The sequence below is a fragment of the Euleptes europaea genome, chromosome 1 (genome assembly GCF_029931775.1).
Source record: "Euleptes europaea isolate rEulEur1 chromosome 1, rEulEur1.hap1, whole genome shotgun sequence".
In the NCBI taxonomy this organism is placed as follows: Eukaryota; Metazoa; Chordata; class Lepidosauria; order Squamata; family Sphaerodactylidae; genus Euleptes; species Euleptes europaea.
In genome coordinates, this window is record NC_079312.1 from 132358654 (window position 1) to 132379032 (window position 20379).

The following is a 20379-nucleotide window of genomic DNA, read 5'->3' on the forward strand; positions in this document are numbered from 1 at the left end:
ACGGAGTCTGTGGTGGTCAGAGTGACCTAGGAAAGTTCAGTTTCGCAGTTCTGTCTACTGGATGTTTAGAAAGTATCACTGGAAGCCTAGTCCCTGAGTTCTGTAAACTCTGATTGCCCTTGGCTGTCATTCAACAGCCGATCTGTTTTGATTGGAAAGGAGAGGCTGTACCTTTTGTGTCGCTATCCAGAAGCAGTTGGTGGTCTCCTTATTGAGAGGGGACATGTTGTGCTCAGTATGTATTAGTTAAAATTGCTATAGGTGGGCATTTAAAAATGGAGGCTTTGCAGGCAAAACAGTTGCCTACAGAGCCAGCATAGTGAGTGACTGCTGGCAAGCTCTCAAATGGTGGTAGAGAAAATGTGTTCATATTTCTTGCACACATGTTCTCTGTGTGCTAGTTAAACAATGATCACAGTCAGTTTTCTGACTGGCAGTAGCCTGATCCTGAGTTGTAGAATCTAGATTGTACCTGTAAGATTTAGAAATGTATGTGGATGACGTTGGGCAGCACAGAACCTGATAGCTTTTCAGAACTGTCAAAATGCCAACTTTCATGTTGACAGACTCTTGGGCCTTATGGCTGCATCACTGGGGAAAAGCTTAATGTATGTATAAAGAAAGGGTGTCAGATTCAAACGAGATGGAGAGACAAATCTCTGTTTAGCAGATGCCCAAGCACAGTATCCAGTGATTACACCAGAAGTGTTTCACCTCAGTTGGATGAAAATCTGTTCCTCGAGTCCTTAATGCCCATCTAATGCAAGAGTGTCAGAGCCTGGACTATACCCTGGGCAGGGCAATACTTACAATGGGAGCAGGGAAGAAAAGAGAGCTTTAAAAGAGGATACACTGCCAAAGTCCTCTTCCTGATGTCTGCTGGCTCTCTTTGAGTGCCTACATATGCCACCTTAGAGGAGTCAGTGGAGGTTTTTCTGCTGCGGGGCAAGCTCTGCCTCTTCTCATCTTCACTCCTCTATTGACCTGTGTACCTGACTCTGAATCCAGCGGAGCTTTGCCTGTTTTCTCCCACCCACTCTTGTTTTGTGCAGATTTCTGGATTATTATTTTTTAAATTCAGGCATCTGACATGACTGTCCACTGAAACACTTCTTCTTGGTGCTCTTTAAAAACAAAACAAATTGAACATACTGCTCTGGCAGGTAGTGGTGGTGGGGAGACAGTGGATTTGTCTGTGCCGCAAGGGCTGGCCATTTAGCAGTCTGTAAATTTGGATTCTGCTGGAAATAGAATTAGAAACTCTAGAGCTCCGTTTAGTTTGGAAGCTAGTACAAAAAAGAGATGTCAAGGCAGATCCACTGTGAGCTCTCAGCTCAAGATATGTCTGTAGATTCCTCTGCTATGAACTCTTATAATTGCACGCTTGCTGCTTGAAACGGTAGGCTGGGGCTCCTTTCTCTTGCTTAAGCTCCTTGTAAACATCCCATCTAGCCTTTTGCCATGCCTTGATAGGCTGGGGTACTTCTGTGATGCTGTCTGTACCTGTAAACTGCAAGTGTGCAAAGAGGAACTTGGGAATAAGCTACAAAGAAAGGGAAGAGAAAGGGCAAGGAGCTCTGGTGTGGACACAAGCTTGCCTTAGCTGAAGATTCTACCAAAATTCACAATCCCTGCTTTACTTCCTGTACATTTAGAAGGAACAGATAAGGGGGCTATTGCTGGGGCATATACTAGCAGCTCTTGGCAAGGACAAATCCTTCCCCAACTGAGACCGGTAGGTTTCTAACTCTGGAAATGATTGAGCTTTGTGGAGTGTATTGAGGATGCTGTGGGCCAGGTTGGAGAAGGGACTGAAAGGTAGTGAGGAGACCCCACGCCGATGATACCTCTGGTTTGAAAGGTTTAGAAACAAGTGTCGGTCTATCTGGGGTTGCTGCGGCCGGAGCATTCCTACCTTTCACTGTATACATATATTCCTCTTCAACCCTAAGCAGTGTATACTTTCTTCCCTCCATTGCCCTCCACCTTCTTGTCCTTGCCAAAGAAATCCAAATTCTGTAAAAACCAAACAGTTGTAATCTGAGTAAGCAATATTTATGCACATGTGTTCAGACTTTTAAAACACAATAGCACATAACCTGGGCTTTCTGATCACCAAATTGAGAAGGAAGGTGTGAGCACCAAAATTAAATTGTAGAATTCCTGATCCACGAGTTGCACAGAGGGGAGTTACGACTCTGGACTGTTGAGCTCACTGATAGCAATTCTATTCTTGCTGTATGACCTCAAGAATCTGCTTCTCTGTTTCACAGTGGTGTGCTTCTCTGTACTGTATTTGCTTACAGCCACGGGGAAAGGAGAATAATGATAACTTGCGATAGTTTCAGACTTCAGTATTTTAAATGCTGCTTGTGTGTCAATGTGCTTTGTAGGGCTCCCTTTCTAGGGTATAAATATCTCTTCAGCAAAATGAACAGTTCAGAAATCCATGTTGGCTCTCTTGAAACTAATGCTGTCATGGTCATATCATTCTAAAAACATTTTAACTGCTCCCTGGAGTTGGCTGGGCTTCCATTGCTGCTTTCTTTTAATGAGGTGTTTACTTCCCTGTTAGATTTCAGATAATGTCTGATGTCTCCCTGTTGCAAATCTTGCCTTTAGAATTGTATCTCTTGCTGCTTTCAAGGCTTCAAAAGTGTGAAGCTGCCTGCAGTCAGGTTTATCGGAGGAAGTTACAGGTGCCTCGTAGTGTATATCTGGCATGTTTGGCTCTGGAACATTTAAGGGAATGAAATTCAAATGGGGAATCTTCCAGCTCCCAGGGACCCTTTGCAGCTTCCATCTCCCCCCACCCATTTTCAGTGTGTCTGCTTCTGGTATTCCTGGGTTCCTCCTGTGTTCTTCCCATCCCAGGTGCCTCTCTCAAGCCCTCACCCTCGATTTCTCTCTCTGGTATATAGCATTCGGAGTGTGATGGTTCTTGTTTTCAAGGTGCTTATTTGTTTGTTTGTTTGGTTTTCCTGCTGTGAAGAGTGTTGTGTTTTTATTTCTTCTTTCTTTATGGGGCATTTTGTTTGATGCAACAGGTGAGGGAGCTTTTCTTTCATCCTGGCTGCAGAGCAAACCTGTGAAGTGTAATTCCGCCCACATGTGGCTGACTTGTGCCGGGGGTGGGGTGGGGGCTTGTTTATGTTGTGGTGAACTGTGTAAAAGTGATCTCTTGGATTATAAAATAATTACTACTTCCCCTCCAAAAAAGCAACAGGAACACTGCAGGCTAGGAGCCAGTGTACTGGACATTTGGGCATGGAGACTGCTCAGAGTTCGCACTTGGGGCATGTGCCCTTGAGGATGGGTGTGTGCATGTGCAAATAAGACACTGCATTTCTGGTATTTCTTATGTCCATGTTTGGTTTTTTGGTGTCCCTTATATATTTGGCACACTCCAGAGAAGTTGCAGGATGGCATCTCTTTGTATCACCTACAAACAAAATCAGTATCCTTGTATACTGATGAAGGTTTACACTGTGTCTGAATTATAGGTAAGCGCTAGTGGTACATTGCTTTCCCTCCTCCTGCAAGGTGGAAGAATTTACTGGCAGATGCTTTCTTGCCTTTTCCTGATGTCTCAAATCTGTCTTTGTCAGTAAGAACAAATGCTATTTCACAGGAATATTCCTTTCCTGTTTGGTAACATAGCTGCTTCCTCTGATAAGGCAAAGAAGGGCTGGGGCTGCAAACTCAGTACTGCTCTTGCTTGTGTAGAGAGACCCGGACAAGATCTTATAGCAATCTAGCTGTGAACTTTTGACAAGTTCTTCCAAATAGGGAAGATTAATCTTCTCCTCTCCCTGACCCTTTAGCTGATGTATATGAGCTTTGGATGCTTGTGCCTGTTATCTGTGTGAATGAGAGAAATTGTGCAGCTGTTGAGTGAGTAGTCTCCTCATTCCCAAAGAAGGTAAGTTTCTGCATGGCTAGGGTAAGAGGAGTTGTGATCCCAAGGTGGTGTGAAACCAAAATCTTAATTGTCCTCATCCTCACCTGCAGTTTGCTCTGAGCTTATTACACTCTTTGCCAAACTGAAATGTAATGGAGAAACAAGATAGATGATATTCAGAGCACTTAATGAAATAGGCTGAGGGCAGCTTCTTCCCACCTTAAAGGTGTTGAGGATGTGGTCCTTACAAGATGTTGATGATAAGTTCACTGCTGCTTTTAAATGTTTCTTAAAAGGGGAAGATGAATATTTTGATTTAAAAGAATCTCCGAAGCTAATAAAACTGGAGATGAATTCTGTGTGCCAGGAGTGTAATAACATATTGTGAAGTCCTGGAGCTCTGCTGTACAACAGTGGAGCCCAACTAATTAATCAGTATTTATTGCTAAATTATTGTCCTTTTTAAATCTGTAGATAACTGTTGGGGAATTTGTTGACACAGCCCCAGTGGAGGTGTTGTTAATTTATTTATGTATATAGTGTATGTTTGTTGATATGAAACATTCTTTATTTTGTATATGACCAATAAACATCTTTAAAGAGGCTGGTCCCTATCCTGTTACTGACCAGCTTTGGGTTGGCAAAATTGTTTTCCCATGCTGATTGAAATTCTTTAGGTTTGATTATTGGCATGCAGTGAAGAGCAACTTTCTTTCCTGTTGTGAAAAACCAATGTGGCACCTTCTATGATTACTAGGGGCTTCCAAGGTGATATGTTTTAGCACAATACATAAAACTATCCTTTTGTCATAAATAATTGAAATGAAATTCTGTAGAGGAGATCTTTTCCCTCCTACTGGAAGTGCTAGATTTTGTACTTGACAAGTGTAAAGAAAGAATTACTTAGCGTATCTATGGGCGTTCTGCCTGTTAATTGAAACATCATAACATGAAGTCAGTTAGGATGGCAGCACAATCTTGTATGCATTTTTTAAAAAGAAAAATTGTGTCCCCAGTGGGACACAACTGTCCTTGTTTTTAAAATTTCTGCTGTACAGCACTTCCGCTATATACAGCTAATGCTAGAATGCTTACTAAGCTGTTTCTTCTTCTTTTTTAAGTACTACAAGACTATATTCTTATTATGTGGGTCCAAGACATTGGGCTATTGGCAGGGGGTTGGGATTAATGTAAGTGTAGCATGAAGATTAAAAGATCATGCTATTTTAGTTGGCCAGAAAGGTGGGCCCTTTTTCCCGTTTCCAGCTGTCTCTTCAGTGGTAAAGTATTAGGAGGAACGAATACACTCAATGTCCACAAAAGGAATAATTTACAGGTCTCATTGACACAAAGAGGTATTTTAGTGGACTGTCCAACTTGGATAAAATCATAGAAGCAAAAAATGGCTTTTCAGTGCTACCTGTAAAACAGGTTGAAAGAAGGTTCATTAAAACAAAAGTGCAAATGATGTGTAACATGGATTAATCAAACTTTAAAGACATTTGTGACTGGGATTTAAAAGCATTCCTGAAGATTTTTCTTGTCAGTTGTCAGTTACAGGCACCCCCTTGTTAGCAGATGCTGGTGAAATGAAGTATCCTGGGGCTACTAAGGCTATCAAAACAGTCCATCAGTATCCTAATTTTTTAAAAAGACTTTCAGGCAATCCTTGTCTTGAATTCTTGAAGATATACATTGAAAAGGAAGTATACAATAGCTGAATACATTAGGAATATGCTGTCCAGCTGGCATACACATGCCTCATAATTTCTTGTTCTACCTATACATGTATTGATATTCTTTCCCCAGAATAAATTCTGGCCTGAATAAATTCTGAGATAAGATAGACATTTGAATAGTTAAGAAATACATGGCCAACTGACCACTCAAATGGGCAAGCTTTAAAAACACTAATTAGCAATGTTAAAAAAACTCCCACTTTCGCTCCCTAATTTAATAGTGAAAAAAGAAATTGTATGCAACTGAAATGAATTAAAGAACATTAAAATAATCCTGGTACATCAATCCAAAACTTTAAATGGTCCAGCATTCTGTCTCCAACGGTAGCCAGAAAGTTGCTTCCAACAATCCCTGAAGCAGGGCACAAACTCTGCGTCCCCCACCCCATTCTGAGAAAAGCTAATAAAATTGTATGATTTAAAGGTAGAAGCTTGAACGGTGAAAAAGAAAAATTTGTAAAAGACATCTGTTTGGAATGTTTATCGTGCCTAGACTATTTAAATTCTGACTGCTGTGAGCAGTGGTGACTTTTTCTTGCCTTTTACATTCTTCACCTCCTGTTAAGAAATGTCTGCAAGTACAGCACAGACTTTGTAGACTTCCTGTTCAGGTTTCGATTCCTTCTACAAGCCCACAGGCCTAACTTTAATTTGAGATAATCTGCGTTTAATTTGAGCGTGGAAGCTCTGTAGAGCTGCGTAGGGCTTGCGGGGAGGTGGGAGGAAACTGTTCTAATGGAAGCAAACATCCTGATACCTACAGTTTAGGGGAGAAACCGTGCAATAAAGGGAGAAGGTGGCACCTGCACAAACATCAGCACAGGTTAAAATGTTCTGAGCATAACGACCCCCTACGCTCCCCTCCTTACTATGTACCTTTGGCTGTCATTTGTATACGTGTGCCCTGAACATTGGATGGTTGAAGCAAACTAGCTGCAGTGTAAAATATTGTCGAAGGCTTTCACGGTCAGAGTTCATTGGTTGTTGTGGGTTATCCGGGCTGTGTAACCGTGGTCTTGGTATTTTCTTTCCTGACGTTTCACCAGCAGCTGTGGCAGGCATCTTCAGAGGAGTAACACTGAAGGACAGTGTCTCTCAGTGTCAAGTGTGTAGGAAGAGTAATATATAGTCAGAAAGGGGTTGGGTTTGAGCTGAATCATTGTCCTGCAAAAAGTATCAAAGGTAATGTGCTAATCATTGTCCTGTAAGTATCACGATAATGTGCTAATGAGGGTGTGGTATGTTAATATGGAATCATTGTATCCTGAAGTGATCTGTTAATGTGTGAAATCCAAAGCTAATCTGCATGGCTATTATCCTCTGAAGATGCCTGCCACAGCTGCTGGCGAAACGTCAGGAAAGAAAATACCAAGACCACGATCACACAGCCCGGATAGCCTACAAGAACCAATAGCTGCAGTGTGTTTTCCTCTGTAAAACTTCGCAGAAATAACATTGTTTTACTAGAGCTTGCTTACATAAAGTCGTCCGAGGAGTATAGGCTAACGCCTCTCAACCCTAGAGCCAGTTTGAGAAGGCCTCACGGCGCCACGAAAGTTACACTTCGACAACATGTAAGGCTTCGACCGACTGCAGCTCTGGGCTTGCTAACCCTGCGCTGTTCCTGTTCACTGGCCGATGGAAGCCCCAAGTCAGCATTGTTCATGATTTTCTAAGGCCATCCTACAGATGGCGTCGCTCTATCCCTTGGTCTCTCTATAGTGAGGCCATTATACAAATGGTGGAAAGGCGACTCTATGGTAGACCCGGAAGTTCTGGGAGCATAACCTCTCCAGTGAGTCTCTATGGCAGCAAGGAAGGCGCTCTAGCATCCCCTCTCATTGCTCCAGGCGGCCGGAAGTGGAAGTAGTTGAAGCCGCCGGCTGGGCTGCTAGGTTCGCGGAAGCGGCGGAGGCGATGGCGGCCGGCAGGAGTTTGAGTCGCTCGGAGCGGAAAGCGGCGACGCGCGCCGAGTTCCTCCGCCAAGAAGAGCAGCGAGAGCGACGTAGACAGGTAAGGAAGAGGCGGTTCCGCTGGCTTCTCTCGCGCCCCGAACAGACGCCTTCACCCCCTCTGTTCTCGTTCGACGCCAGGTGTCCCGGATCCTCCACAAGCCGGTGGCTGAGCGGAGCCCCGAGGAGGCCTTGCTTTTGTCTGGATGTCAGGAGATCGTGCGCGACCTGGAGCGGCTTCGAAAGAAGCGCGAGAGGCTGCGGTGCCGGCTGGAGGAGGCGAGTGTGCTTCTAAGCGTGCGTTTCTGTGTGGGTGTGAACGAGAGACAGGAACTAGCTGGCGCTTCATCCACTATGTGTTATTGAGCCGCTTACCTGTGAGTGACAGTTCAGGCTGAAAAGGCCTGTATAAAGAAAGCAAGCTCATCGTCTCTCGGTGAACAATACCTTTCAGCTTCTTTAGTGTGTGCTCGTGGCTTATTTAACCCACAGTTCTCTTCTTAGAGATGAATCCTGGAAGCTATCTGCACAGTACCATTCTTGAATAGCATGCTTATAAATATAGATGTTGAAACTACGGGGGGGGGGATATTTATCCATTTGCTCAGGTAGGAGACACTTATTTGGTATTCGTGTGACACTAAGTTTGCCAAGTATCCACATGAAACTTCTGCAGATTGTAGCAGCTTGAGATCTCCATCTCAGAGGAAAGTGCCATATTTTTTTAGTTAAAACAAAATGACCATTTGCAGAATTCTGAACAGCACTGCTGGCCAGTGTTGCATAGTGAGTCTAATGTCAGGCTCAAATCCCTATTTTCAGAGCAATCCTCAAGGGGGGGATGGCCTCAGGAGGCAGTGTGACCCCTACACCCTGGCTAAACTGGCACTAACACAGGTGCAAAGGATTCGAGCCTGGGCCTCACAGATCCTAGTCTAATACTCTGACAACCACATCACACTGACAAGGTTGCAAGATCAAGTTCATGCTATGATTGTAATAACATATTATTGGAAGAAGTCTATCTTGAATAAAAATGTATATGTTCATTTCTAAGTCCTTTTGATTCCAGTGAAGCTGTTTTTATCTTGCACATCCATAACTATCCACCCCTTTTCTTAGATAGTAAACCATGTTTCTTCTTGCACCCATTCCTCTTACCACATTTTCTTTTACAAAACTTTAGGGGACTGAGGACAAACCAAAGGGAAGACAAGAAAGAACTTCAGCAGATTAGGACACATACCCATCTGGGATTAGGCAGGGGCTTGTTTTTGTTATCTGAGAAAATTATCAGTATGGTAACAGGACCTTAGCCAGTGGTTTGAAACTGTAAAATATGCTGCTTCAGAAATCATTTTAATCTCTTGCTCATCCACTCTTAGGTTTGTGATGACCCTGAAGAGCTGAAGAAAAAAGTGAGCAAGCTCTCTACAGCTGTGCAGGGTGCTAAACACCTCATCATCTATACAGGAGCTGGCATCAGTACGGTAAGACTTTGTGAGAGTTCTTCCGCAGTCATATGTCACAAGATCCTATTGTGGCTTGTATTGCTTGTGGTCAGTCCATACATTAAACTTAGCACCTGAGAATGTAATCAGGATGTAATCATAACATGGATTACTGTGGCCAGATCACGCGTTTTTACAAACAGCCATAGCTAGCATATCAGCTCGGAGATCTGGGATTCCAACTGTAGGCCTGGATCTGGCACTAGCCCAGGCTACAGACCTGTTCCTTCAGGGGGTATGCAATACCCTCCAGGACAAACGACTCCTCAGTCCCCAAGACCCTTTTTCATTCTTAGTCTTGTCTGGGTTGAGGTTCAGTTTATTGACCAGCCTGTGGGGGAGGGAGTTCTCCTGGTTTCCGTTCTACAAGCATCGGTGCCTCTGAAGGCCTCGCATGGCATCACATTCGCAACTCTACATTTTGGAGATGGAGCTATATGGCATTCAGGTTTCAGTATCTCCTGTGAAAGTGCTCTTAATTGATGGTGTGGAGATGCAAGGATCTTTAATGGTGACTGTCGTAGCTGATTGTGCAATTGATAGTTGCCTGGTATCCTCTGGATCGACCAAATTAAGGTTGTGTCATGAAAAAGGTTTTGTTGGACCTCTTCAAGGTAATCACCACTAGATGGCACCTGAAGTCATTGCAGTGGACCCTAATTGTGACCAAATGGACCAAAGGTCTGATTCAGGATAAGGCAGCTTCATGTGCATGTCTCAGGGAGGTATCCATTTGCCCGGTTCTGAAGGTTTAAGGGCATTTAAGTTTGTGCAAGAGACAGTGCCAATTCCCACCAAATTCCTCTTCCCCGAAGTTGTTCTAGAGGGTCTGTTTTTTGGGAGGCTCAGTGGGCTACAGTGGAAGTAGAAACATCCTACTTTGCAATGAAGTAGAATCATCCTGCTTTGCAATATTTGCTGATTGTTGGGCATATGCCTCTGTTCCTGTCACTTTCCAGGGAACAGTTAGCATCCTGTGTGGTCCCAAGTGAAATTGTCACTGACCTGAGCTACACATTATGCTGTTCGGGTGCCAAACATCTTGGTTGTGCTTGTTTGAAATGTTGAAGGCTCCTCGCCCAAAAGCTGTCCCTGCAAGAAGGGAAGGTTGGAAAGGCATGAAACACTTGTTCACCCCACTCCGTATTTTCAGAAGGGGGGATTCGTTATCAGACACCTCTTTGGTAAAGCAGAAGACTGTGCCCAGAAGTGTGGGTGTGGAGGAACAGGTTAGATTACTTGCACAATCTAACAATGCAAGGAGAAAGCCAAGCCGGCCATCAGCTTCTCTCCTTCATCAAATAATTGCTTTGTCAAAGGTAAAAAGAGTTTTGCGTCACATGAAAGATTAGATTAATTGTGGTATAAGGCTTCATGGAGTACTTAATCAGATGCATGAAGGATGTCCTGAAATGGCATGTATGTCTGTATAGGGGTGTGTGCAGTGAACAGTAGGGACAAAAAGCCAATGAAACGCAAGACATTTTTGATGTTTGTGCACAAAGCTTCATTGTATGCAAGATACATGACTATTCACAAAAGCACTAATAGGTGATTTGTTTAGATGGTTGTGATGAGGCAATCTTCTTAGACTTAATCTAATTTAACGCTTCATAGAAATTCATTGTTCTCTGAGTCCTAATAAGGAAGAATTAACAAGCAAGACATTATGACATTAGGGGAACCTTCCAAACAAGTAGTGCTGAGCTGCTTGCCACGTGAGCTTCCTCATGTGTTGCTTGGCTTATGTCCAGGGTTCCAGGAAATAGCTCCTGGGCCAGAAGAAGAAAGTGTTCAGTTAGTTTCTCAGGCAGCATTCAGCATGGGATGTGAGTTTGTCCTTGTACTATGAAGGAGTTAGAATTTTGACAAGTGTGGAGTTGGTGTAGGGAAGTGTCATCTAAGCAGGGCACTGAGAGGGTCTATGGGAAGTGGACAGCGTGGAGATATTGATGGACTAGGCTAATGCATCCTTGCAGAACCACTCAGTTGGCTTCCTTTTTCTCTTGTGTCTCCTGGTAACATAGGCAGCTTCAATCCCTGACTACCGAGGCCCAAATGGGGTGTGGACAATGTTACAGAAGGGCAGGAGTATCAGGTAATCAGGCAACTGGCAGTTCATAAAGACTTCCTTCATATCTGGGAAACTTTCCCAGCTTCACAGAAGAAGGCTAAACCAGGCTGTGTTGGATTGGCTGACAATATATATTGTATTTTCCCTTTGCCAGAGCTGCAGATCTGAGTGAGGCAGAGCCCACGCTCACCCATATGAGCATTGCCTGCTTGCACAAGCACAAACTGGTAAGGTCCCTTCTTTGTCAATCCTGCATTCCTGCAGCTTAGGGAGAGGGCAGCTGTAAGAGCATAGCTGGTTATTACCCATGAAAAGCATTTCTTGTATTCCAAGAGGATTTGTGGTGGTGAGAAAGCCTGTCCATGTGAAGGATGGGAGTTATTGCACATACAGCACCCCCCCACACACACACATTCCAGTAATCAATACTTTTGTCTTCTTGATGTTCAGCTGTAGTCCTGCTTTTGGCACTTTTCTGCTTTAATTTTCACCAGTAGTTGTCTCAAGTCTTCACTATTTCCCATAAAAAGTCTCAAGGTGCAAAAGGGCAGCATCAGGACAAACACAGTGTCATAACTTGGAGGAGAACCGAGATCCCAGTTCTTGGAGAAGTCTGCCCAAGCCTCCAGCTCCTCATGCAAGAAGCCTGTTGTTGTGTTTAAGTGAGGGTGAATACATCCAGGATTGGGCTGCTGCTGGGCTTACTATATTGTTACAGGTACTTTTGCTCAGGCTTACAGTCTTCCTCAATGAAGTGAATCAAGGCAGACGGGAATCATCAATCAATAATTTATTTGCGGTCACAGACCATCAAATAAGACAAATTTGCATAGTTAAATAGCATAGGATAAAAACAAATACAAAATAGATTTGCTATTTAAATGGTTAAAATGGTTAAAAATGGCAAGATTATCAAAGTGCATAACTAATTAATATCCGAGCAAATACTAAATGTGGGTAAAATTAGAATGCCTGATAATATCGTAAAATTACAGAGGCTAAAACTTGAAGGAAAAATAAATAAGCAAACATGTATTCAAACTGCAGGATCAAAGCAGACAGGTAGGAAAGAAGCTAGCTTTTACTTGTTGCAGACTGGCAGGGTCATTTTCAGCCTCCTGTATGTAATCAGTCCCCCCAAGGCATGGGGTTGCATAAATAGCTGTCTTCATAAAAAGTAGCCAGAAATCTGTGGTGGAAGTCCACTGTTGTGGCATACTAGTTGAGACATATGGCACTTGGCACACAATACTTTTTCCAGATTTCTGTAAAAGACTGTAGAATGCAGTGTGTGTTGCTTAGGCTATATAAAATGTGCTGCATATTGATTGCTGAGCCCTTGCATTATCCTTTGATGCACCCCTCTAAAGCAGACATAGCTGCTAGGAAGGTAATCCCTAGTTGTGTATACATTGACAGTCCTACCCTCTGCTCAGCTTGTTAACATTCTTGTATTGGGAATGCAAGGCTATGCCGTCCATAACTCTGCTAGTATTAGTACCTGAAATACAGTCCGGACTATTTAGAGTGCAGGTACTCTGTGCCATTTGTTTTGGCAATGGCAGAGCATTGGGAAAGGAAGAGAAGTGCTGTCTAGGAGATGTGAGAACTTTGCAGCCCATTCCTTGAATGCTGATAGTGGAAGGGGGAAGAGGAGTCTTTGAACTCTTATTAGTAGCTCTGCTTCCTTTCCTTTTAGGTGCACCATGTGGTGTCACAGAATTGTGATGGGCTCCACCTGCGCAGCGGCCTCCCTCGGGAAGCCCTTTCTGAGCTGCATGGAAACATGTACATAGAGGTGAGCACTCACAGAGGGCAGGGGGATTAGGGCACCCTAGCATCTTTGGAGTACTAAACAGGAATCTGTGCTTCCATCCTTTGCTAGGTCTGCACATCCTGCATACCTAATCGTGAATACATCCGAGTGTTTGATGTGACGGAACGCACAGCCCTTCACAGGCACCATACTGGCAGGGTGTGCCAAAAGTGTGGGGGACAGTTGAGAGATACCATTGTACACTTTGGTGAGAAGGGCATCTTGCAGCAGCCCTTGAACTGGGAGGCAGCAATAGAGGCTGCAAGCAAAGCAGATATGATCCTTTGCTTGGGATCTAGCTTGAAGGTAACAATTGAGTCTGTTGTAGCTGTTGCTCATGGGCATTTCAATGTTTTCAGTAATGTGCTTGTTTGAAGATTTTCCAGAGTGATCTTAGAAGGGAGAAGGAGTGCTGAACGCAGTTGAGATCAGCTCTTTGAGATTTTGGTTTACAGCTTTCAAGGTTTTGAAGTGAAAGGAAAACATGCACAACTGTGAGTGTGTTAAGTGCCGTCAGGTCACTTCCGACTGGCAGCTGCCCAATGAATCAATGTCCTCCAAAACATCCTATCGTTAACAGCCTTGCTCAGGTTTTGCAAACTGAGGGCCGTGGCTTTCCTCATTGTCAACCTTAAAGTTGAGTAATTCTCCAGTAATCAATACTTTTGTCTTCTTGATGTTCAGCTGTAGTCCTGCTTTTGGCACTTTCTGCTTTAACTTTCACCAGTAGTTGTCACAAGTCTTCACTATTTTCTGCCAGTAATATGGTATCATTGGCATATCTCAAATTGTTAATGTTCCTCCCTGCAATTTTCACTCTATCTTCACCTAAATCTAATCCAGGTTTCCTTATGATATGTTCTGCATATAGATTGAGGAGATGGGGAGGTAAAATACACCCTTGCCTGACACCTTTGCCAATTGGAAACCACTCTAGTTTGTCGATATTCTGTCCTAACAGTAGCCTCTTGTCCAGAGTACAGGTTGCGCTTCAGAACAATCAGATGCACAACTACCTGTATTAATTCTCCCCCTCCTCCCAATACAAACTTGGGTATTATAGCACTGTACCAATAGAATTCTATGCTGAGAATCTGTTTCTTAGATCAGTGGGTATATATAAGTCAGGATGAAGGTTGGTGAAAACAGCCATATTAAAAATTGGTAGTTAAGATCTAGAAAGCAAGCGCATTGGCTTGGGAAAAACAAAACCTGTTTCAGAAAGTATTCGTCTCAATTTGTCATTTTCTTGACAGCTAGAATAATAGCAATAAACAATATGAGACTCACAAAAAACAAAATGGGTTATGGCTATATAATCTGTAAAATAGTATTGTTCAAGAAAAGGTTTCAAAATAAAGCAACTTGTTTGGTCAGGCTGGCCTTTGCCTTCCACGTAAATGAAGCTTCATGTGAGGAGTTGAAGAGGGGTTGGCCTGCTTGTGTAAGAACTACAAGAGTAGTTCTTTGACCACTGTAGAGAAGCATCCTGAGTGTTCTTTTAATTTCATTGAGGTTTTCTGCTCCCTTAATATTTAAGTGGGTGTGGGAGCTCACTTAGCACTTGAGTGTGTGATGATGAAACATTTTGCTGAACAGCCTTTTTGCCCATCCAGGAAGGACTTTAATTATAGAAAAGTCAATTCTTGATGTTTGTACTGCAGTGTTGCCTTTACCTAGATGAGAGGAGGGCTAGCCCATTTTGCATGGTCTACTTTTTAATAGAATCCCTGTAGTCCACTGATTGTATGTTAATATTTATGAATCAAGATGTCTTTTCTCAGGATCTTTACAATTAAAATATAAGTCATCCGTATCAAGTGAACCTGAGTATGCACTTTTGTGTAAGGGTATAAGAGAAGCTGTCCTAGATCAGATTGAGGTCCTCATCTGTTTCAGTGTTCTTTGCAAAAATCCCAGTAGGCAATGGTTCATCTGTAAACAGTGGTCTTCCCACCCTGATGTTGGCCATCTGTCTTTTGCTTCTGTCTTGTATGGGTCCTGCTCGTTTGCATTCTACGGGAATTCTGTTCACAGATGAATCCTGCAAAAGTCTCTCTGTCATCCAAATCCTGTCCCCTAGATTGCCCCTATTTATCCCCTTTTCTGGTCACCTGCACTGGAACTGATATTAAGAATAATTTTTCCAGGTATCTGACAATCTAAACCCTGCTTGTTCCCCAGCACTGATGAATGCTTTGGTTGCATTTTTCTTCCTGTAACAGGTTTTGAAGAAGTATCCACACTTGTGGTGCATGAGCAAGCCACCCAGGCACCGCCCAAAGCTCTACATTGTAAATCTTCAGGTAAATTTGAGCCATATAGTTTAAGGGCAGAGCACTTTGCTCTGGTTTCAAATGCCATATGATTTTAGTTGCTTTCATATGATTATCAGGAGGGGCCATAGCTCAGCAGTAGAGCAATATTTGCATACAGAAGGGTCTCAGCAAACCTTGGCCCTTGCGTTTTATTAGAAAGAAATCACAGGCAGCAGGGGTGGAAAAACATTTTCTTTGAGACTTTGGAGAACTGCTGTCAAACTAGACAGTCCTAGGCTAAGTGGACTGTTAGTCTGATTCTGCTTTGTTTATATGATTCAAATGGAAAAAAACCCCTGAAAAATACATTTTAGGCATTTTCTGGGTTTTGTTTAACCTATAAAAAAATGGCTGCAATAAAGGGAGCTTAAAAAGCTAATCCCAAACAATGCAGAATTTTTTGGTATTTGGGCCACTTTGGCCTGCCACCTTTTCCCCCTTCCCTCCCCCCTTACTTATTTGCGCTTAGATCCTAACTGCTGGCACGGACCTCCATGCTCAGACCCCTCTGCCTGCGGGCTCAGACTTCCACGTAGAGGTCCGAGCCTGCAGGCAGCGGAGATCTGAAGGCTCTGTTCTGTGGAGCCCCCCTTCCACTCTGTGCAGCGTATTTTTAGGGTTTGGGTTTAATAAACACATTTTTTTTCTAATTTTTCAAAAAAACCAAATCCATTGCATTTGGCTCTTCAGATTTTTCAAAATTTTCCAGGTTTATTAAACCCAAAACCAAAAAATAACGAAAAAAGGTGCACAGTTCTAATGACTATCACCAGGCTCTGTGAAGGGTTGCTACAATTTTGCACATGTAACCCCACCCTGAGTGTTTACTAGTTGTTTTCTCTGCTGATGACTTTTAAGTATCTGTGTTTATGATCATCTTTGAATCCTTCTAAAAGTTAATGGGACGTGGTCTGAAATGCAAAATTGTAAAGCCGCTTAAGGACTCCCCCCACTCCAAACAGTCTTAAGATGTTACCCAATGTATTCTGTCTGATAGTTGGTTGCAACTAATTATACAGTGAGCCATGTTAGTGTATGACTAAGAACATTCCTTTGTGCTTCATAAATTATGAAACGTGACTGGATTGCTGTTTCTTTTGCCATGGGATTAGCAGGTTATCAGTCATTATACAGCACAAATGACTTTGGTTTTGTAGAAGCAGTAAGTCAGTTCACTTCCATGACAGTATTGCTTGTTCTATCTACAGTGGACACCAAAGGACGATCTAGCGGCCCTGAAGCTTCATGGGAAATGTGATGATGTGATGAAGCTTTTGATGGATGATCTGGGACTTCCCATCCCTTGCTATGACAGGTCAGCAGAATTGTGTGCTGTAAGGGTTGTAACCTCATGACTTTTCCCCCTGTGGCAATCATATAGGTAGTAGTTTTCTCCACCACCGCCTTACTGTGTTTGCTTACACAATATCATATGGCTGTAATTAAAGGCAATCCTTTGGAATGTTTGGCCCATAAGGTGTGTTCATAATAGAATTAGTCTCTCAGGTCAGAAGCTGGTCCTGAGCAATAGACAGGCCATTTACTACAGTTGCAAGATACTGCAGTTCAAGACCTGCTTTGCTAAACAGTTTTTTTGTTTTGTTTTTTACTTGATGCTTGGGGCTCAAGGCAGTGGTGTGAAATTCCCTGGTAGTGTTGTAAATTAAAGATGGCATGTTCTCCCTCTCTCTCTCTCTGTCCCTAGAACAAAGGATCCCATTTTCTCTTTGGCTACTCCGCTGAGACCTGAAGAAAACAGCAGCCACAGCCGGAAACCTTTGGCCCCACCGGCAAGTCTTCCTGAAGTGCAGCTAGGAGAGCAGCAGCAGGTGCCTGCAGCTCCCCTTTCTGGTGGCTGGTTTGGCAGGGGCTGTGCAAAAGGCACTAAAAGGAAAAAGGCCTCTTGATTACGGCCCTGTCCAAAGAGGACACTAGACTTTTTAACCTTGGGGGTCCAATGGAAGTTGCTGAAGTCAGGACAAGAAATGTCATCTGTACTCAATATGATCAGGATTGCTGGATTAACTGGAAAAGCAGCTGCTATTTTCATAGATGTTTTATATAATTTTCTTACCTTACGAACAGGAGCAAGGCCAAAGCCTAGCTTGGTTCTTGCTGTGTAAGAGGAGGTTGGCGTTTGATACTCAGGGCTGCCAATTCTTAAATTACAGAAATGATAAAACAATAAACGGCTGTTTCTTGGAAGGCTGACTTTTCTTTTAGTGCAGAGGTTGAACCTCCATCCATTTTATGTATCTATGCCTGCTGAGCCTGGCTTTATTGGAGCTGAAGCAAGCATATCAGTTGGGATTGTGTCCTGGAAAATGTGAATCTGTACCTAGATGAGAATTAGTGTGTGTGTGTGTGTGTGTGCACATACTTGCAGAAGGGGGAGGTCTTGCAACTTTAGATACATCTTGTGGTGGCTCCATACTAGTATGGTTTAGCATAATTACCATTATTTTTACATTTATTTATTTAAAACATTTCTAGCTGCCTTTCTCCCTTGCAGAACTCAAGGTGGCTTATAATATAAATGAGACATTATAAAAACACACAAACTACAATTATAAAACCCATACAAAGTCACAATTTTAAAACTCGTTACGACTGCCAATAATAAAAGCTGAATCAAATGCAGTCCAACATAAAACTTTCAACTGCCTCCTGAACATCAATGGTAAGGGGGCCAGGCACACCTTTGTAGGGGAGGTTATTCCATAATTGTGGGGCTGCCACAGAAAAGGCCCTCTCATGTACCCACCCAACAAGCTTTTTTAGTCAATGAGACAGTCAGGAAGGCATCTCACTGCAGTCTGAATTCCCAGGCAGGAACATGCGGGAGATGACAGTCCTTCACATATCATGGCCCCAAGCCATGTAAGGCTTTGAAGGGCAAAACCACCACCTTGAATTGGACTTGGGAGCAGATCGGTAGCCAGTGTAATTGCTGTAATATCGGAGACATATGCTCCCTGTAGCAGGCCCCGACCAACAGTCTAGCCACAGAATTCTGCACTAACTGCCTCTTCCAAACACTCAAGGGTCGCTCCAAGTAGAATACATTACAGTAGTCCAGTCTAGATGTAACTAAGGCATGGATCACTGTGGTTAGTTAGATCTGACTGAACCAGGAATGGGCACAGCTGACACACCAGCCAGAGTTGGGCAAACGCACTCCGAACCACAGCAGCTACCTGGTTTTCTAAGGTGACTGCTGTGTCAAGCAGCATTCTCAAGCTTTATACCTGTCTTTTCAAGGGGAGTATAACCCCACAAGTCAGGGGAGACCCGAAGTTCCTGCTCTGCCTTTCTACTAATCCAGAGAACCTCTGTCTTGACAGCTTGTATCTCTAATGGGAATTCCAGGTGATGTTTGAAACAGTCCAGTTCTTCTGGGGTTTCCCCCTGCCCCATGAAGGTCTCATTTTTGCTAGGAGTTGATTTGTTACAAGTTTTTTTTTGCTTCTGTGTGGAATACACACACTATTTCTATAGTGTGCACACTCTTGGCCCCAAAGTTGGGCAGTCTTTTCAGAATGACTTGTTTTGGTGCATGTCAGAAGGCTCAGTTCTGGTTGTCAGCCTCCAAACTATTTACTGTAGTCACCATTTTTAAAAAATTGAAATTGTAAATAGCTATTTCCACCAATAGGTGGTGGTGCTGATATGATGAACAGCACTAATTGGTTCAAACTGTTACAAAAAGATTAATATTTCTGCTGATGTCAATAAATTGAGGGGGAAGTAAATTTGTGATCAAAATGGAATAGAACCACTTGTAATATCCACTGAGCTGTGGATACTCCCCTTGTGGCTCTTTGCACGTAGAGAATGGAACTGTGTGGAGATGCAGCACAAAGCAAACCTTTACCTTCAAAAAATATCACCCTGTGGACTGTGATGGATCAAGGAAGGGCTGCCTGCTCACAACAACATGGACAGTTTCAGTGGCTGAGAGTCAAGTTTCCAGGAAGAGAAGATTGATGATAGGTGTAAATTTAGGGTTACCAGCTCTCTCTTCGCTACTGGTGGAGGTTTTTTGGGACTGAACTTGAGGAAGGTGGGGTTTGGGAAGGGATTTCAATGCCATAGAGTCCAATTGCCAAAGCAGCCATTTTCTCCAGGTGAACTGATCTCTTATCAGCTGTAATAGGTCTCCAGCTAGAACCTGGAGTTTGGCAACCCTATGTAAATTCCATAAGCTGGGGGGGGGGCGAGATTGGTCATTATGGCCACCAGGAAAAATCCTGTTGACCCAGTGGTCCTGCAAGCTGACTTTCCTGACCCACCCAGAAAGAAAGCAGGGTAGTGAGGATGCTGCAGTTGCAGTGTCTAATCTGCCACGAGGGGGCGGGGGAGGCTGGGAGGACAAATGAGCCTGGAAAAGCCTCCCTTGTCGCCACTAATGGTGGGCTGAGGGGAGAGGTGTTGCTATGCTGCTCTTTGCTGGCCAGCCACACGCTGCAGCCAGTAGGACAGCACGCTGGTAGCCATGCTACTACTCCTTGCCGGCTGCGCTGTGCAGGGGGTTAGGGGTATGTGTGCACATACTTGCAGAAGGGGGAGGTCTTGCAACTTTAGATGCATCTTGTGGTGGCTCCATACTAGCACGGTTTAGCATAATTACCATCCTTTTTACATTTATTTATTTAAAAACATTTCTAGCCGCTGGTTCTTGTGGGTTATCCGGGCTGTGTAACCGTGGTCTTGGTATTTTTTTTTTTACACAGCCCGGATAACCCACAAGAACCAATGAACTCTGACCGTAAAAGCCTCCGACAATATTTCTAGCTGCCTTTCTCCCTTGCAGAACTCAAGGTGGCGTATAATATAAATAAGACATAAAAAAAACACACAAACCACAATTATAAAACCCATACAAAGTCACAATTTCAAAACTCCTCCTCGCTGCCCCGCCTCCACGGGGGTACTCTGGGGCAGGCGGCTCCGCAGGATTTCACTTGGGAAAGCAAGCAGCCAATACGCCGCTGTCAGCCAAGAGCCGTTGTCTTCGGCCCTGGAAGGCGGGCAGCCGCAGCCTTGCGGGCCTGGCCCAGTTCGCCGT

At 43.6% G+C, this 20379-nt stretch overlaps 1 protein-coding gene across 1 annotated transcript; it reads left to right on the forward strand.

Moving 5' to 3' along the window:
* The first annotated feature begins 7554 nt into the window (after positions 1–7554).
* On the forward strand, positions 7555–17516 carry SIRT7 (sirtuin 7). Its single transcript, XM_056859807.1, has 10 exons — positions 7555–7653; positions 7734–7871; positions 8978–9082; positions 11131–11201; positions 11332–11404; positions 12877–12975; positions 13063–13299; positions 15219–15299; positions 16520–16626; positions 17017–17516. The coding sequence occupies exons 1-10, from the start codon at positions 7558–7560 to the stop codon at positions 17216–17218; spliced, it is 1209 nt and encodes a 402-aa protein (XP_056715785.1). The 5' UTR covers positions 7555–7557; the 3' UTR covers positions 17219–17516.
* Positions 17517–20379: the final 2863 nt, after the last annotated feature.

What these genes read in the sequence shown, in the direction of transcription:
- SIRT7 (XM_056859807.1), top strand. Translation starts at nt 7,558, where the DNA reads ATGGCGGCCGGCAGGAGTTTGAGTCGCTCGGAGCGGAAAGCGGCGACG. An exon ending in ATGGAAACATGTACATAGAG is followed by an intron (nt 12,976 to 13,062) that starts GTGAGCACTCAC and finishes ATCCTTTGCTAG; the next exon opens with GTCTGCACATCCTGCATACC. An exon ending in GCTTGGGATCTAGCTTGAAG is followed by an intron (nt 13,300 to 15,218) that starts GTAACAATTGAG and finishes TTCCTGTAACAG; the next exon opens with GTTTTGAAGAAGTATCCACA.